The sequence below is a fragment of the Nelumbo nucifera genome, chromosome 3 (assembly GCF_055504915.1).
Source record: "Nelumbo nucifera cultivar China Antique chromosome 3, China Antique-T2T, whole genome shotgun sequence".
Classification (NCBI taxonomy): Eukaryota; Viridiplantae; Streptophyta; class Magnoliopsida; order Proteales; family Nelumbonaceae; genus Nelumbo; species Nelumbo nucifera.
The window spans coordinates 24,630,459-24,650,253 of NC_142651.1; the positions used below are offsets into that span (position 1 = coordinate 24,630,459).

A 19,795-nucleotide genomic window follows, 5' to 3' on the forward strand; every position below is an offset into this window, starting at 1 on the left:
AGAAATGAAGCCTTTGATCATATATGAACCATCTGATGATCATTTACTTAAAATGGAGTAAATGGAATTGTTCTTCCAAAATATAGCGATAAATTGACTGGAATTCTCCGATAAAATACTAATTCCGGAATGCATTGGGCATATTACTGTAATTATGAGATTCTTATTTCAGCTATCGCCAATCAGCTATCTTCTTTCTCTTCTCTTATTATCTGTCCATCTTCCGGCTTCCTAATGCCTACTGGTAGGAAGCTTTTCCATTCTTCAAAGGTTCCAACCTTGACCCTTCTCTTCTCCGTCATTGTAAAATCTCACACTCTCCTCTCTGTTTTTCCTTCTCTTGTGTTTCGTCTTTTCAAACTTTCCCCAGTTGCATTCATGGCTTTTTAATTAGCAGAAAAGGTAAGCCTTACAAAACCCATTTCTCTGCCTTCCTTGGATTTGCTCCAAAGGTCAACTTTTTTTTTTCTAAAATTTTCTCCTAGTGATGGTTTTAGCTTTGCTTTGGTTCGCTTTTCTTCTCCTCTTCAATTCTTCTGCTCTTGTGGATTCTTTGAATGGTGAAGGATTTACTCTTTTGTCGTTCAAACAATCCATCATAGAAGACCCAGAAGGGGCTCTCATTAACTGGAACTATACCGATGAGAACCCATGCTCGTGGAATGGGATTACATGTAGAGAAGACAGAGTTGTTTCTCTTAGCATACCAAAAAAGAGACTTGTTGGGCTTCTTGATCCTGTTCTTGGATCGCTTACTGCGCTTCGCCATGTTAATCTGAGGAACAACAAGCTCTATGGAAGTTTACCGGTTAAGATCTTCGAAGCGCAAGGCCTTCAAAGCCTGGTGCTGTATGGAAATTCCTTATATGGGTCCATTCCTCCTGAGATTGGCCAGCTCAGGTACCTTCAGACCTTAGATTTATCGCAGAATTTCTTGAATGGTTCGATACCCACTTCGCTTCTTCAGTGCAAGAGATTAAGGACCCTGGGTCTCAGTGAAAACTATTTGACTGGTTCCCTGCCAGATGGGTTTGGTACTAGTCTGATTGCTCTGGAAAAACTCAATCTTTCCTTCAATGGCTTGAACGGTTCAATTCCTAGCGACATGGGTAATTTGTCAAGCTTGCAAGGAACCGTTGATCTTTCCCATAATCACTTCACTGGTCCAATCCCAGAGAACCTTGGGAAACTTCCTGAGAAGGTATATATTGATCTCTCCCACAACAACTTAAGTGGGTCGATACCCCAGAATGGTGCTTTAGTTAACAGAGGACCAACGGCGTTTGTTGGGAACACAGGGCTCTGTGGACCTCCATTGAAGATTCCTTGTTCTCCTGATGCGAGCTCTCCATCCTCATTTCCTTATATACCTACCAATTACCTGCCTTTGGCGCCGGACAGTGCTGCTGGTAAGAGTGGCAAAGCCAGAGGACTGAGTAAACGTGCGATTATTGCAATCGTGGCGAGTGATATGGTTGCAATTTGCCTCATTGGGTTGTTGTTCTCTTACTGTTATTGGAGAGTATGCGCTTGTGGGAAAGATAAGGATGCGGACGATGCCAATTTTATGAAGAGTTGGAAGAGGAGAAAGGAGTGTTTGTGTTTTAGGAAAGATGAGTCCGAGACAATGTCGGAAAATGTTGAGCAGTGTGATCTCGTGCCATTGGATATGCAGGTGGGTTTCGATCTGGACGAACTTCTCAAGGCTTCTGCCTTTGTTCTGGGAAAGAGTGGAATAGGGATTGTATACAAAGTTGTGCTAGAAGATGGGCTCACCTTAGCAGTGAGAAGACTGGGAGAGGGTGGTTCTCAAAGGTTTAAGGAGTTCCAGACTGAAGTAGAAGCAATTGGCAAGCTCAGGCATCTCAATATTGTAACCCTTAGAGCCTATTACTGGTCCATCGATGAGAAGCTACTCATATATGACTACATACCCAATGGCAATCTTTCTACCGCACTTCATGGTAAGCTTTCAGCATCTAACACTTGCAGTTTTTTTTTTTTTTTTCCAAAACCATTTTCATTCTTTGCTCTGTTTGCTTTTGTTTGTAAATGGTGGTTTGCGTTTTATTAATCTCATCAGGGAAGGCTGGAATGATATCATTTACACCTCTATCCTGGCCAATTAGGCTGAGAATCATGAAGGGAATAGCAAAAGGATTGGCTTATCTGCATGAATTTAGCCCTAAGAAGTATGTCCATGGAGATCTAAAGCCCACCAATATATTGCTTGGACAGAACATGGAACCCCACATTTCCGATTTTGGATTAGGACGGCTTGCCAATATAGCTGGGGGATCCCCAACACTGCAGTCCAATCGAATGACCTCTGAGAAACCATATCAGCAACAGAATGCGTCATCTGAAGTTGCTTCGGTTAGTCCAACCATGAACTCTGCATCTTGTTATCAAGCACCTGAAGCTCCAAAAAGTGTCAAGCCATCGCAGAAGTGGGATGTCTACTCATACGGGGTAATTTTACTAGAAATGATATCTGGAAGACCGCCCGTGGTTCAAGTTGGTACAACAGAAATGGATCTGGTTGGTTGGATTCAGCTCTGTATTGAAGAAAAGAAACCACTCTGGGATGTGGTAGACCCCTTCTTTGCTCGAGAATCTGACAAGGAAGAGGAGATGGTTGGGGTGTTAAAAATTGCTCTGGCCTGTGTGCAAACCAACCCTGAGAAAAGGCCGTCAATGAGACATGTATGTGACGCTTTGTACAGATTGACTAGCTCAGTGGGTTGAGAAACCTGGATTGCCCACGCATCGAACATGAAGCGCTGATCATAAGGCGTGAGATGACTACTATTGTAAAGGTTTAATCAGTTAAAAACTTGATCCTCTGTATCTGTTATGCCTGTGTGTCAATTCACAATTGAACTAATTGTTTGTTGTTTTCTCCCATCTCATTTCATCCACTCTAGTGTATCTAATAAATATGGATAAAGATATAAATACAAGTACATAACTAGCAGCAAGGAGAAAACTTGGGTGTTTGGAAAAAAAAAACCCTAAAAGAAAAAGGAAAAAAATTTTAAGTCCTAAAAAATTAAAAATCTCAAAACCAGTGATTTTAGCAGTTTTATGCTCTAATTTCTTTAAAATCATAGCGTTGTATATACATGGCTTTCTGGTTCTACATGGATTTTTTTGTTTTTTTAATTTTGGCAAAATAAGAAAGGAACCTTAAAATGAGATATGAGTCTGGCTATAGGAGGTGAGGTGTGAGCAAGAAAGACAAAAGCTTTAGAGGTCCTGGCTTTTCAGACCCATTACATGAGAGATGAGACCTATTAACATAAACCAGGGAAATACTGTAAAAAAAGGGGGAGAAGACTAGAATATGGAAATTGAATATTCAATGGTTCATCCAAGAAATCCGACTCATCCAACCGTCCAAGTAGTTGTCACTGATTCATGCAACCATCATTAAAGCTATTTATGGGTACAATAATACCATACATGATTGTATTGACATATATGGGTTTCCTAGGGGCCTAAAGTCTAATAAATGAGCATGCTGCTTCTCACATCCAATACACTGGGCCCCGTAAGTCTTGATGCTTTATAAGTATCAAGAGGGTCCACTTCTCATACAGTGGGTCCAATTATTGTGCATGTCCATCTGTACCGTTCAGACTCAAAAGATAACGAAAAATAGAGAGTGATCATTCAAATTTCAAACAGCATGCGGTCATTGAGTAAAAACATGGTTTTTAAAACCGACCCGGCGACCGAACCAGTTGGGGTCCGGTTACTGGGTCGAACAGTCCAAATGGTCGGCTGTTCTAATAAAAAAATTAAAAAAAAAAATTGAAAAACGGTCAAAACTGTCCAAATGGTTCGAACTGTAAACTGACTGGTTCAGCGGTTTATCGACCAAAATCAAGGGTTTTGAGAAAAAACAGAATTAGTCTGTTTGACTACTCTGGTTCAACGGTCTGATTTTGAAAACGATGAATAAAAACCAAAGACAGCTCTACTCTGTTTGACTGAGCATCTCATCCTATTCTTAAGTAGGTTGTGGGTTCTTTTATGGTTGAAACTTGAAAGTTGAAATTAAAATAGGGTAGATCATTATACTCTTGAAAATTCATTAATTAGTTAATTTATTTGAGTAAAAAATAAGGTATTCATCTCAGCAACTTCATCTAACTTTCCCCCCTGTTCCTGGACTGCAAAATAAAATAGATATTGCTTTAATTGTAAGTGAGGCAATGAAAGTTGAAAATTTCTCAACTTTTATCATGTAGGGACGGACGTCTACTGTCTACAAAGGGATTCCTAAAGCCGAAGAGACCGCACCTCCAACCTCTCCCAGCTTTTGGCTTTTCCCATAGAGAGCCCATGGTGGACCCTCACTCCCTTATCAGCTACTATATATCCTACTGCCCTCACCACCTCTTAAGTCTTAACTGCCCCAATGCTTCTAGAGCGGCCCCATGTTGACTGGATCCATCATGATTCATGAATCATGAATGTGAACCCTCCCCCCTTTGTGATAACCGATATCATACATACCCTTCGGGTATCACAGGAATTGCCTTGATCAATTCTATTACCCAAACAAAAAAAAGTAAGATTTGAATTTTACAAACACATTAACGGCAAAATCCAATACATAGTGGTGCATTTGTCTTTACATGCACTTCTTTGACTATTCTGACCAAAGTAGGATGTGCCTCTGTCAAATATGGGATATGCCCAAATCACATCGTCCATTTGGTCCAAATGTATGGGTCTGATTTCGATCTAAATATATATAATCCAAATTTTACAACAAATGAAACCTAGTAATTATGAATACGGATCGAGTTGGATTTGCAATCTCCAGACTCCAATCTAGTTGGTTGGTTATAGTGGACTTCACTGCCCCCAGTCATTTTTGAGGTCAATGAGAACTTTTTAAGGACTGAATGTGTCAGCAGTCAGCACTCAGCTGGCTTAATTGATCGATTAAAAGAAAAGAAACAGCAGATGTGGGCTCCCATGGGCTTGGAATTTGTTCCCCCTTCATCCACCTCACCCCATTTTCAACAAAAAGTTGACAAGTTGAAGCTAATCTCTCCCCTCTTCTTTCTTTTCTTTTTCTTTCTCTCTATTTTTTAATTCTTCTTCTTTTAACTTTCCATGTTCTAATTTCAAGGGTATGAAATACAATGATACCAATAATTAAAAATAAAAATCTTATTAGGGTATTTATCCTTGGAAAATGGTGTTTTAGTGAGTTTAGATAATTAAAATTGTTTGGCAAGTTCTATAAAGCTGGGAGTTGGTGTTTATAGTACATCATGAAAAGCCAAACAGCAGGGTTAATTTATATGTTGAGGGGTGTTTAGCTTCCCCATGTAAATTAACTTTTGTATATTTAACAGTTAATTTGTAGCATATATTCCACATCCATTTACAATGGAGGAGTCTGCAGGTTGCAGCCTCATACAAAAAGCCACCTTAGAAATAGTCAAATAGAATCATATTCTTTTTTCTGCAACACTGCAACCATAGGCCATAGCTCTGAAAAAGGAACAACCTAATCACACGCAAACTATAGAATGGGATATTTCTATAATTTTTTTAATTTACAAGTAATTAATATTCTTTAACAGCATCGATCTGTATTTTCAAAAACTTCAACTTCGATTGTTGAAGTCTACTTAGTATATGTAAACAAACAAACAAAAAAAGGAAAGAATGATTCCTTGTCTTTCAATCATGGTTTTTAATTGTTATTAGTATATGTGCTTCTGTGTTTGCTTTGCTGAGTACTATTATATTTATTCACTGAATGAAGACTGGCGATGAACTTAATGCTTTTTATGCAAAGTTTGGTTTTTTGGGGGGTGACAGCAAAGGTGAGAGGGATCCACCATGCATCCAAATATCCATTTGGGATTGGGCCCCTCATGCGAGATATCACCTTCTGGCTTCTGTTATTTAATTAGAAATCTGACCCTGTACAGTGTACACTTTTGAAAATGAGAGCTTCTTGTCGGAATGACCTTTTTCATTAATTAGTACCGTCCTGCAGCAAGTTGCAGACTTGAAACCCACCATTTTTATTTCTTCAAGTTCCAAAAGAAGAGAAGCTATAAGCTGTTAGTGAGTTGGCTTGCAAAGAAAACCATTATTCCATCGAGATTCTTCGCCATTTATCTAATAAAAGTTTGTGTTAACTGAAGGAAGAAGAGAGCTGATCATAACTGGAGTCTGGAGACGACACTACTTCTCGGCAGGAAGACCCCACCTGGCCACCTCCACCTGCCAATCCGGCCTCTGTGCCCGGGTTTGGCTTGGTTAATGCCAACCATTTCGATCTTAGCTCGGCTGTGAATCGGATTGACCCAGTCTCCCACCTCAAGACTCATGTTATTGAGGGAGCAAATAGGTCCGACCCAACAAGTACAGAGTACTACTAATAACTTGTTTCTGCATGAAAAAAAAAAAAAAAATATATATATATATATATATATATTATAATATTAAATAAATTGTAGGACACCCAATCTAGTCTAATCAGTAATTACATCCCTTGATAGCCCTGTCTATAATTGACGAGGTGTGGTTGCTGGTTAGGTACTGCTACATCACGTGTGAGGAAAGATGGGGGATACATAACACAGATGACCAGTGGAGCAAGAGGCCGGGGCGTCCCCGGTCCTTTTGCCAGATGCCAGTTTTTGGACGTTTTACGGCATCGAATAACCAAATGCCAAAACAATCTTAAATTCTTATCGTTTAGTTATATAAGGCTGCAGTGCACAACCTCCCCTTGACCTTGAGAGCAAACCCAACTGAACTTGAAACTGGCTTTCCAGTTTGTTTCGGACATGGTAAATCCAACCCCTAATCTTTAAGGATGGATGGACCCGTAATGTTTGGCATCGAGTCAAACCGAGTTATGCACGAGCCAAGCCTAAACCAGATGTCCAGAGTCCAGACCTATTTATAATTGGCATGAGAGAGAGAGAGAGAGATTTCAACCCGCCAACTCTCTGTTTGAATGGGTTTTATTTGCTAAAAAAGTTGGGCTGTGTTCGGTATGCAAAAATGAAAAATGATACATAATCCGACTTTATAGAGTGGTATAGCAGGGGTGTTTAATAATTTCCACGCCGAGGGGTGCAAATGTATCCAAATCCTATTTTATCATATTTTGATATTCTCCTTGTTGGATTTTCACTTCAGATAATACGGATCTTCTACCAATAAAATACATTCCAACCCTCTACTAATTTGATCAACACCATGACTCTGGGACTTATCACAAAAGTAGAACTCGCCATGTATGAAATGTACGGTATGGAATCATATTGGTAGGTCATTAGAATGAATTTTGTTGACAGGTGATCCAGACTCATTTTCAGATTGGTTTGACAACAGGATTCAATTAAAAATCAGATTGAATATAGATCACCCCCTATCCAATCCGATAGGGGTACAGAATTAGAATCAAATTGCAGTTCCATTCCCATTCTTGGTTGAATGGCATTCCCCATTTGAGGGAATGCTTATTCCCTCCTCCTCTCCTCGGAATGAGAATCTATTCCAGCCAATCCTAATTCAGATTAGATTCTAATCTGAACTAAACAGGTGAGGGAATTAATAGACCATTCTGATTCTGACTATAAACCAAATACATCCATTATGAAAATAGTTGAAAAAATACTTGTTTTTTTGTTTTTCTTTATATAAAATGTGATGCTTTTTGTCTTTTGCGAGATCCCATTGGATTTGCATTTTCTATTATCAGATCTGAATCCAATCCGTTTGCATCCGTAGACAACTCTCTTTGTTTCAATAGAATTTTTTGGATTTTAATCTCATTAGAAATTAAATCTAATGGGTTTGATTGGCCAATTACATGAGAAATTGCACCAGCACACTCGTTTAAAAAAAAAATAACTTTTCTCTTACTAAAACCAGTTTTAAACTTGTCCCACATTGGATATTTACAAGTTTTGTTTTGTGTTTTTTAATAGGAATTGATTTACACTTCTTAAAAATAGTAGAGGAGAGTATGGAGGTTTGATACCACGCAACATACGCGCATGCGTGTGCACGCATGTGTGCGATACAATGAAATGCTTTAGAGCCTCAGAGCTTTTCCTCCAAAGTTTTAGTGACCCCATTTCCCAACAGGATTTAATTTGCTAAAACTGCATTTTGTTTCCAGTGTAAATGAGAATCGAAGTAAACTTTATACCCCAATTCAATTTTGCTTGCTTTGTTTTCAATGTATGTTTTACTTAAAAAATCCACTCGCAATAGAATTTTACATCAATAATTGATGTAAAGACTACATCAATTTTATCAATTTTTTCCATGCACTGACTGCAGCCTCTAAAAAATTAGGTTGCATTTGATAAGAGTGCAAACAATAAATGCAAATTTGTTCAAATATAAGAATGCAAATCTGGTTTGGAAATTTTTAGTGTCTTGTTTCTTTATGATGGGTAGTGCAAACATGAATCTCAAGGCTATAACCAACTTATTTTACATTGATCAACTTGGAATGCTCCCATTTGAATGTAAAAATTGATTGCAAAAATAAATTTACTTATATTTTCAGAATAAATTATAAACTGCCAGCCTGTACTTTTGGGGTAATGACAGTTATCACCTTAACTTTGACATGGACCCACCCTAAATTTTGAGATTCTAAACACTTTGTCCCTGTCATTAGAATTCTGTAGTTTAGCTTTAGAAAACAATCTCATGTGACTGTTGTGCATATTTAAATATTTTAAAAGCTCCAAACCGCCCTTATATCATATTCTAAGACCAGTTTATAAGAATTTGATAAAATACAACAAAAATAGAAAATTATAGAAAAGACAAGAAGTACAACAAAAAATTGAGGAAAAATAGAAAAATACAACAGAATGCAGAAAAACGAAAAAAAAAATTAGATAATACAACTAAGAAAAAGTGGAAAGTACAGAAAATAAAAAATACTACAAATTGCAAAAGAAAAACTAAAAACAACAAGAAATGCCGTGCTCATCCCAATAAACTTCAAATGTGCTTTAATAATTTTACCTATTGAAGGTTACCGGGGGGTGTTGTGGCAAATAAAAGTTTGGGGGCTAAATGACACTGCCCTTAAAACAGGATAGGAGCCTGTAATTTGCCCGAAGAAAAGAAGGTCAACCATTACCTAACCATTAGGTTATGTGGGAGCATCATTAGGAGGCCTATAGAGTAAATGAGTAAATCCAACAATGATTTGAGAGATAGGGCTTTTCCCTTTGGAATAACAGCTTGCATGTTCAGATTGAAGAACAACTAGCTGTGTTTGGTTGCACTGTAAATACATGGGAGTTCTAATAGTTGGGTGTAAATTCTGTTTTACTTTTGCTTTCATATTCGACCTCATCTTAATTTGTTTCTGAAAAATAAAATAAGAAGTAAAATAGTGTGGTTTCACCCTATATTCTAGAAAAAATAAAAGTAGAAGGTACACATTTTGCATCAGTTTTTGAGATACAAAATTTACACTTCTTATAAATACAAATGGGACAAAAAAAATACAAAACTCTGTATCCAGTTCAAATTTGCACCATGGCACTGATCATTGGCATTCGTAGTTGAAACATCAAATTGACATTTTAGATAGAAAGGGTAATTTGTAATGATCAATCCAAATTGATTCAGGTAGAAAAAGTATGTGTATCACTTATTTGTACTTATCAACCTTAAACATTTCAGGTAGAAACAGCAATGGTATCAAACACAAGAATTACCTAGTTTAGTGAAGGTGGAATGCATAATGTGAGTAGGGCTGTAACTTGGGCTGGATTAGCCCAAACCCAACCCAAAAAAGTCAGGCTGGGCTGGATTGGGTTGAAGTTTGGGGTTAGAGTTGAGGTTGAAAAGTGTGAACCCAACTTAGCTTCAGGTTGGGTTAGGGTCAGGGGCGGAGCCAAGGGGTGGCAGAGGGGAGAGGTGGGACCCTTCAAAATTCCCTTTAAATCTATTTAAGTTTCACTTGTATGCATGTATGTCAATAACATAGTTTGGGGGCAATTTTATATTTTTTCAAAAGCATGGCATGATAACTGTGCTTCATATAATAATGCTAAAATTAAATTTATCTTGAACTTTGAGTTTAGGAAATAAGAACTTTTGAGAAAAAGGAATTAGAGAAGTTGACCTAACCTTTGGGTTGACCTCAATTAGACCTAACCTGGCCTAATTTATACATCTAAGGGTATGTTCTTTTTCTATATTTTGAGAGGGGGGATAGTTGGTCAATGGGATTTTGGTTCTCATTGACCAAGATAGCCTTTTATGAATAAAATGGTCATTTTCTTATTTACCTTGGAAAATAAAAGAATATGGATAAATACACTTACCCAAGTAAATAACTTCCCAAAAGACGAACTGGGCCTAAATGGGAAAGCCTGATAACGTGTCTGGGTGGTTGAGGAAAAGGAAAAAGCCTAGTAAAGTGTATGGGACTCTGGGTGGTTGTTGTGGAGACTTGGGATCGAATCCAACTCGGTGTATGTGAAAATTTGCATAGTTCTTATTAAACATGGTTGTCCAGAGATGGTTTGGTTATATCATATTATCATTATCTTGCAAAGATGAGATTTGCTAATGAGTCTTTGTTTTTGCTGAAAGGAAGATCAGGGGTACAATTGTACAAAATGTTGGATCAGCTTAGAACTCAGAATGCACCTTGTACTAGTTGGGCTACCTTTGGGGCAACCTATACCCAATCTCAAGCTATAGACTTCGATCCAGCCTGGCCCAACCCGAGGTCAATGGTAGATCTGTGGTTTTGTTCTCTAAAACAAAGACAATTGGATAAAAAGCACAAATATATGCGCAAGGTACCAACCGGCTGGTTGGTCTCCTGCCCCCCATTGCCTAGTCCTTGGAGCCAAAAAAACAGGAAAAAAAAAACACAAATATATGCATAATGTATGTTTGTTTTTGTGCATATGAGAGTGAGATTGTAAGGACAATGGTTTTTAAAAATGAACCGGTGACCGAATTGGTCATAGGTCCGGTTATCGGTTTGAACGGTCCGACCATTCGACGTGAAAGATCGGCCCATTCTGACAAAAAAAAATTTTTAAATTATAAAATGGTCAGAACCATTCGAACTGTTAACTGGCCAGTTCAGCGGTTTACTGACCAAAATCAACGATTTTGAGGGAAAAAGCAGTTTTGGAGGAAAATGGAACCGATCAGGTGACCGGTTCCCGGTTTTTCCCGGTCCGGTCCGATTTTGAAAACAGTGGTAAGGACTCTGTATCTGCTGCCCACACGAACGTTATCCATACCTACCCACAAGACAATGCAGCCATACATGTACAACTTCTCCCATATAACAACATTCATGGGCTCAACCTAGTTACACATTCAAGCCCAAGATTCTTCGCAGGCACCATCCCCAAAGCCTAATATGTGAAAAAATTTGGGTTGGGTTGCAATGGGCTTATCTTTGGTCCACTATGTTGTAATCCTAACTTTGGTTTACTATGTTGTAATCCTAACTTTGGTTCACTTTTTATCAATGTTTAGAACCCGAACTGGACAGACAGTTGCATTGGTTGAACTATGACCCTGGCCCCTGGCCGGTTTGGTCATACCACCAAAATTGGGATGTGTTAAAAACTGTTGATTCTGTCAGTCCAATCAGAAGACCGATAAACTGGTCCCAATTTTTAAAATATTTTAAATGTAAATACAAATTTTTAAAGGCCATAACTTTATATTCGATTGTCCAATTAGGATGATTTTTTTTTTATATATATTTTTTGAATAACTTTTTGAGGTTTAAGTAAAGATACTTTGCTCTCCTATTTTTGCCAAAAAAATGCATTTTCTTGCCTCAAGTCTTAATTTTTAATATAAAAATTGAAACTAAAATAAAAATATTTTATATAACAGAATATAATTATACATTTTGGATATATTTATATAATTAATATTATTACATATATATTAGATAACTGTGCATATTATATTTAACCTCGGTTGAACTTCTGACCCGTGAATCCTTTTCCATCCATTTCCTGGTTGATGCCTGTTCCGATTTTTTGAACATTGCTTTTTACTCATGTTTGTTTTTCCAGTAATCAGAATTTCACTTTTTCCTCGATTCATATTTATTTGAAATAGAAAAATAAGTAAGAAAATCTTTTTCTTTGTTTGAGTGACCGTAGAATTGTTAGTCTTGAAAATGCAAAGCATGTAGGCCCCACTTGTTGGTTTCATGTGGCTCTACTTCCACTTATGAGTCGGAATCTGCTACCCACAAAGATATTCCCGATTTGTGGCTGTAGTGTCCTGTGATAATGTGTGAATAGCGTCTTTGTGTGCCAGTAGATCAGACTTCTGACTTCCTAGCTCCGAACTCTACACCTATTGTCCTAATTATATATATGGGTCCCATATTTACTGCCTCCTCCCACAGTCCCATCGAGTTGGGATCACCTGCTAAGTGCTAACAAAAGGCGTTTCAACACTCTCCCAACATGTACATCTCACCGTGAGAGTAAGACCTATCATAAAAAGTGGAACCCATTATGTATAAGATCTTCGAGACTAAATCCATCATAAAAGTGGAACCTATCATGTATGAGATGTGCGGTATCAGATCATGTAGAAAGGGTATTGAAATATCTTTTATTGGCAGGTGATTCAGGCTCAATCACTTTAATTGTTGGTCCCATACGTGTCATGTTCCTATTAATCTGACATGGGGTCCCATTTGTTATTCCATGTGTATGAAAGAAGAAAGGAGAAGAAACATATAAGATAAGAGTGATGTTCCTTGATTCCATGGAGGCAGGGATGACCGTGGCCGAGAAAGGCTTACATTACAGGTAAACATCATTTAGATCTGCCCACGCCCAGCCCGTCTCACACCCCAGGCCTGATAATAAATATCGTCCAGCATTTGGGCCTTCCCGTATAAATTAATGAATTTATCTTTCAAAAATGCAAAATTTTAATCTGGTTTTATATTCAAAATTAAAAAAAGAAAATATAAATAAAATTTATTATAAATATCATAAACATTATTTATAATATAATATTTAATTATTTACATTAAATAATATAAATAATCCCAGTGAAACAAATGAATGGAGACATGCTTATAGATGTGGTATACATTTTACCTACCTGAAAACAAATAAGTACAATTTTTGAGAGACGTGAAGGGTGAAGAAACAAGAATCTCAAATGTGGCAGACATGTTATGTTAAGGTGTTTCCCACATCGAAGGGGCCAATAGACATTGCAATATGACAGTTTGAATTGACGCGGACATCTGGGCGGGCCGAGAGCGAGTAGATGGCTATTGGGTTGTTTAGTTCCGAGGATTCGCAAACCATCTGGGCCTTATATCTTCGTTTGTTTGTCTTGGATTGATCGTTCTGTAAGCTACCATCATTGCTCATATATTGTGGTTCTCTCATGGAGTTTCTCAATCTTAATTACTATCTTCAAATGATACCTGATACAGGTACTTCACTGTTATAAAAACATAACTGAAGTTTATATAAAACTAATTTCCTTCAAACCCCGTAAATTGAAGCTAAAACTCTTGTCCCTACTGTACCTCCCACAAACATGCTCCCATCCTCCTAAGTCCTAATTCATAGCTCTATAATTGGGAAAAACTTTAGCTGTTGAGAGCGTTTTGGGGAATGTCATATTACCATGAGAATGGGTAAATTAGTAATTATCCTTCATTTTATTTTGATCAAAAAAGACATAGGCGTAAATAGGTGAAGGTGCCTAACCTAAAAACGCTCTCAACATCATACACTATTGGCCCCCAACAGCCAATGTTATCCCTTATAATTGACCCAGCTGTTATGTGAATCATTTCCTTACGTCAGACTTCAGTTGGAATCTGCTCCTCACATAATATTGACATACATGTATGAGAGCTGAAATGGTCTTAATGTGCGGCTGGAACATGCTGCAAGGTCGGTGTGAGCCTGTGAGGAGCAGATCCAGAGTCCTTTTATTATGTTATAAACACCAAAATGAAAAAAGGGGAAGGGGGTAAATTTAGAATTTATATATATCTCTACTAAAAATTTCGCTAACAGAAGGCCTATCTGTGTCAAATGGATTCATCCAAAAAGTAATTAACTCTATCTAAAATTTTGGAAATTCCAGAATCAGTTTACAAACAAATCCTAAAGTTGGAAATAAAAAAAAAAAAAAAACATATAACATAAAATCGAGACCATCGATATTCACCAATCCATTCAATGTCAAGTTGGTCGAAAGGCATCTTCGAGTTGAGGAGACATGCATGCATGGGTAATGAATGTGGAAGGCTCTCTATCTTGTGTGCCTATCAACTCATGTGCATCTTGTCACTAATCCAATTATTCTTACGTTTTTAATTAGCATATAGCATGTGGCCCCTAAGGTATTATGAGGCCTATATATGCAATATCATCATAGATGGTATTTGGTATCGTGGTGTTACATAGATCTTATAGAGGAATCCGGATCTCTTATCCACATTTATCGCAGTCATACATGAAGAACATCTCATCCTCTGCATAGTATTATGCAGAGGGACATGTTCCTAATTCATAAGTGTAATATATTGTGGATAGGCATGGACAAAATTCTTGTGAGCAGGAGATCCAGAATCGTTATAGAGTCATTTCGTTGCCATATAAGTATCACAGACACTTGCACTTTACCAAACCAACATTATTTTTGGTTGGGTTGATGAAGTACATATGTTTGTATTTTTTTTTTCTTGGATTATGTGAAAGCGATATTTAGAGGAAACACTAATTTAACGTTTCATGCCAAGGTGTTGTGGGAACCGCTTAGATTTCTTATTCTATGTGGTGTTCATGTTTAATAAATAATTTAATTATATTTTATGACCAAAGTGATTTTTTTTTCTTGTTTTTGTATGCTTAAATGGAATACGAACACTAACATTCATTCAACAAATAGAGTGAATCCAGACCAGAACTTTGAGACTTGGGTTGAACCATACGGTTGAACTGATGGCAGTGACCGACCCAATAACATCTCCACGTTGCAGTACGTTGAATGATGAATTCATGGTTTGAATGGACGGACTAAGTAGTGGATTAATCAAACATGTAAAACTGTGACTCAATCAAACATTTCAGTGCTCTATTCTGTACTCCAAGTCCTAACAAATATTGAGTTCAACAATTAAGGGCGTATTGGCCGACATGCATGATTTTGTATTTTGAAATTTGAAACACAAACTGCTGTATCAATAAAGGCACCCTTTTCTGCTTTTTACTGACATGACATGGCATTTCTTTTGTTTGTTTTGAAAATGCAAAACAATGCATATTGACAAACAGCCCTTAAGGTGGACCTGAAAAAGCACTTCAAGAATCAAGACTTTCAAGCATTAATTGTATCAATATTTTTGTTTTCAATATCCCATGATATTATTTCTGGCATTTATTCTAATGAACAAACGGAGTAAACTTTGGCTATATTAGACAGTCTGCAGCTGTCCACAATGTTCTCCTGAATGACAGTTCATAGGTACATGGCCGTTAGACCTGTTCATGGGCCTATTAACCTGATGATCCGGCCCGACTCCTAGATGGGCTTATGCATAGTTTTTAGCCCATGGGTTTGACCTCAGATCTAGAAGCCTGAGCCCAACTGTTTTAACAGTTCATTGTTAGGTTGGGCTTCGGGCTTTTTAAGAGGACTGTTCTCGGGCTCAAGTTGTAGGCCCGTTGGTCGGGCTCGGATCTGAAAAAATTCTATTAATGAGGAGTGAAAGCCCAGCCTGGCCTATGAACAAGTCTAATGGCCATATAAAAATAACATGTCATGTGGAGAGCCTATTGACAGCAAGGGTGCCAATGGACCGGTTTTGGACTGAACCTGCCAGTTCAAAATCTATTTGGATGGATCAGTAAGACATTGGATTGGATCAATCCAGTTCAACATTTTTATTAGATTGGATTGGACCTAGTCCATCCATAACAAATTTATATTGGATTGGGTTGGATTAAACCAATATCTGATCCATTGATATAAGATAAGAATATATGTCAATGGGCCGGGTTTGGGTTGAAACCAATCTAAATCAAAATGAGTTTTGAACAAATTGAATGGTTCAGACATTGAATTGGGCCAGTCCAAATTGGTCCAAAACATTCATTGAATTGGATTGAACCTGATCCATTTATAATGAACTCACATTGGACCGGATCGGATTGGACCAAATCCAATCCAATTGACACCACTAGTGGACAGCACAAGCTCTTAGAGCATAGAAAATCAATGTTTTCTCTCAATTGAAATGCTTCAGCAATAATAAATCCAGATCCCCCCTTAATATAAAAACAGCATTTCCTAAAAGCAAAAATTATGCATGACATTTAGCCACAGATGAGGAATAGCTCCTACATAAATTTAATAATTATATAATATAGAAATGTAGAAGATTTTCCCAATGTACAACATGCCATGTTTGTAAGGTGATTTTCCTAGAGATCTAGGCACCTTAGTATGAGCATATATATATACACGGCATTGCAAGCAGCAGATCCCAAGTACCCTCATACACCATTAGGAGAAATAGTATTAAAATGAAAGAAAAAATAAAATAAAATAAACAGTTTCTTTTTTGTTTTGATATAAGTAAGAGAGAACGCAATACAAACGGATGGTATCATGGTACACTTACCCCACACATGATCACTCAAACATATATAGAAGACTATAGTTTCAGTCCTTGAACTTAATTTGAAACATATAACAGCCTAGAATGACACCAATTCGTAGCACAGTTGATAGTATGATAGAAGGGCGCTTAATCTACATATCTCGTAACAATCGTCAATAATTAATGGATCCGACATAATCCAAGGAGGATCTTCATGTCCCATAACACCACCAATGTCAATGACAATCTGCAATTTGATGAGTTTCCATTGCTACCCAAGCTTCCGCCATATTGACTCAACACCAAACACCTTTGCATACTACGTACGTACAAATACAAAACACTTCATTAATTATTACGAGCTAATAACACTTCATTTTGGAGCTTCCTATGAATATTTTTTTGAAAGCATCAAAGATGATTTATTAAAATTAGGCTTTTGCCCAGAAGTTTAGTAAACTCTTCCATGATCTCTTTAATTTTGGTTGCATTTGATAAATTTATTGCGATAAAAATTAAACAATCATCTACAAATTGCAAGAGAGGAATGTTTTAGAAGCTTGGAAACCAAGAGATTCCCTTGAATTTCCACTTCCTTCACTAATCCTTTTGCTCAACATTTCATTGCAAAGAACAAAAATGTACAAAGATAAGGGATCTCCTTATCTTATACCGCTTGTTGGTTTAAAACTTGAAGTTGGGGATCCATTTAGAAGTACTTGATAAAAGACCGTGGTTATACATTCAATTACTCACTTGATCCATTTGCCATCAAATTCAAAATTTTCTAAGGTTTTTTCTATGAATCCATTCCAACCAGCCATATGCTTTTTTGCAACTCATGACCCCTTTTCTTCCTTTATTCTTATTGATCATTTCATGAGGAATTAAAATATTATTAATAATTCACCTTTCCAACACAAAGGCACACAGTCCGTTGTGAAGTTGAAGTACCCATTTTACAAGTAGAATGGCACCCGCATCAACGCAATGTCTTGAATTTTTACGTGGATATTTTTTTTGGATTCCACTATAAAGCCAGAAAAACAAAACTACTAAATTCACAGGAGATTGTAATTGGCAAAGCATTTATGGTTTCGGTATCATAGATTTCTCCTTTTTTTTATTAGGAACTGAAATCAGATTTGATTTGTTATTAAAGGATACGAACAAACTGTCAAACAAGAATTAGGCAACAGTACGTATGATAGCCCCAAATGGTTGAAACTTTCAAAATTTAAAATCTTTAATTTGTCTTGGAGAGAGAGAAAGAGAGATTTTAACATAACTTGATATATTAATCATATTAAGTGACGGACATAAACATGATGGTTTCATATACGACAGGAGGATTTTTTTTCTTTTCAATACAATGAAAATATGCCTTCAAAAAAAAAACAATGAAAATAGAAAGATGGAGACTTAATTTAACCCTTTCGTACAATCTTCAGCCTCTTCGCACAGTCCACAAATTCCCTGTCCAGATTCATCAAAAACTCCTGTCAACAAATGCGGTGAAAATTCAACATAACGAGTACAAACTCCACAAATTAAACAATTCTAGCCATACAATTTCGTGCTGGATTGAGCTTGCCATCACCGTCCACCTGGACCCCACATATTGTTCTTCATGGACGGTGATCTTGGCGCCCTTATGCAGTTATACCCTAAACCAGTACGGCTAACAACTACCATTTCCCATTTCACATTGCAGTGTCTGGATTGTGGAGGACATTTACGTTCTGATTCTAGGCAATATGAATACAGAAATAGGTGTTCGTATTCCCATCCGCCCAAAGATTACATCCACCTTAACACAGTCTTTTGAAAGAAACCGAGAAACAATAACTGAAATTCAAACTAGTTAATGAGAAACTGAATATCATACTTCCAGGGCACATCACCAGCAGTCCTCCAGTTCTCATCTGAGTCTTTATAAAACAAAGAAAACTTTGAACCATCCTCAAACAATCGCAACCCAGATGCACAGTGTCTACCTGAAACGAAAAACGAAACAAAAAAAAAAAAAAAACAAGCTTCATTCCAATCATCTATCTCTACGGAAGGATCATGTACTGAGATTAGTACTACTTACCAAACATGTATTCCAGTTGAATTGCAAGGCTGAAGTAACTGGCATGGTCAAGCATGCTAACTTTCCTGCCAACAACAACACCTTCCATGTTTACCTTCACATAAGCCTGTTGTTCCTTACTGAGCACTCCCTCCGCTTCATCGCTGCAATCCGTCATCATTGGACGTCCCAAGTTCGAACTTTCTGTGTGCAAATTTAGTTGCAATTGATCACCACATCCTGCACTGCTTACAACTGTTCCACACAAAGATTTTAGTCAGCACAGTTGTTATGATTACTGGCACCTGCTGCTGCTAATAGTACTACCATTTCCAGACGCTAAACTAAAAGAGAATAACCGTGCAAAGACACAAACCAATATTATTTGATTCTAGTTGAGATGAGCAGCTGTTTATATAGCATATACTGAATGAATTAGCCAACTAGCTTATACAAAATCCTGATGTTAATATTCCGAAACCCAAGTAAGAAAGCATTCAACCTATAGGGAAAAAAAGATAACCCAAATTCCACCTCAAGAAAGTAGATATCTAAGCAAATGGGTGTAAACATGAGAAAATAGCTGCCTACAATGTCCTGACGGTCCTGACAAATAGCAGGACTCTGGATGGAGAGAAGTTCCGAGACTCAAATCCAGATCAAGAATCATATTGTTCTCCTCTGCTTGATGGAAGCCAAAATAGTTATGAGAACTCATCGGAAGAAAGCAAAAGGCTCAGCAAATTCAGAGTATGAGCGTCGTAAGAAAATCTCATAAACCATATATACTGGTACTGAGACATTTCTAGGTGCATATTTATATCGCTTTCAGCAGGCAATAAATCAGAGCTTGCGCTCAACAATGGGGGCAAGTAGGACCAACAGAATGGACGCCCACCGAGTAAGCCACCTCCTCACCCATCATCAATCATTGATGAGTGTTTATCTTTATCTGCTGCATTCAACATGCAATAACACGAGCACCACAAGAGGGATTGGCCCGACTGATATTGCCAAAAGTGGATTTTGATCCTGCAACCCATCAT

At 37.4% G+C, this 19,795-nt stretch overlaps 2 protein-coding genes across 2 annotated transcripts; one reads left to right on the top strand and one right to left on the bottom strand.

The window, feature by feature from the left end:
- The first annotated feature begins 30 nt into the window (after window positions 1–30).
- On the top strand, window positions 31–2,907 carry LOC104600515 (receptor protein kinase-like protein ZAR1). Its single transcript, XM_010263883.3, has 2 exons — window positions 31–1,964; window positions 2,084–2,907. The coding sequence occupies exons 1-2, from the start codon at window positions 488–490 to the stop codon at window positions 2,746–2,748; spliced, it is 2,142 nt and encodes a 713-aa protein (XP_010262185.1). The 5' UTR covers window positions 31–487; the 3' UTR covers window positions 2,749–2,907.
- A 15,628-nt stretch (window positions 2,908–18,535) lies between these two features.
- On the bottom strand, window positions 18,536–18,927 carry LOC104601292 (auxin-responsive protein IAA32). Its single transcript, XM_010264908.3, has 2 exons — window positions 18,771–18,927; window positions 18,536–18,672 (listed from the first exon to the last, which is right to left on the bottom strand). The coding sequence occupies exons 1-2, from the start codon at window positions 18,925–18,927 to the stop codon at window positions 18,536–18,538; spliced, it is 294 nt and encodes a 97-aa protein (XP_010263210.2).
- Between the last annotated feature and the right edge of the window lie 868 nt (window positions 18,928–19,795).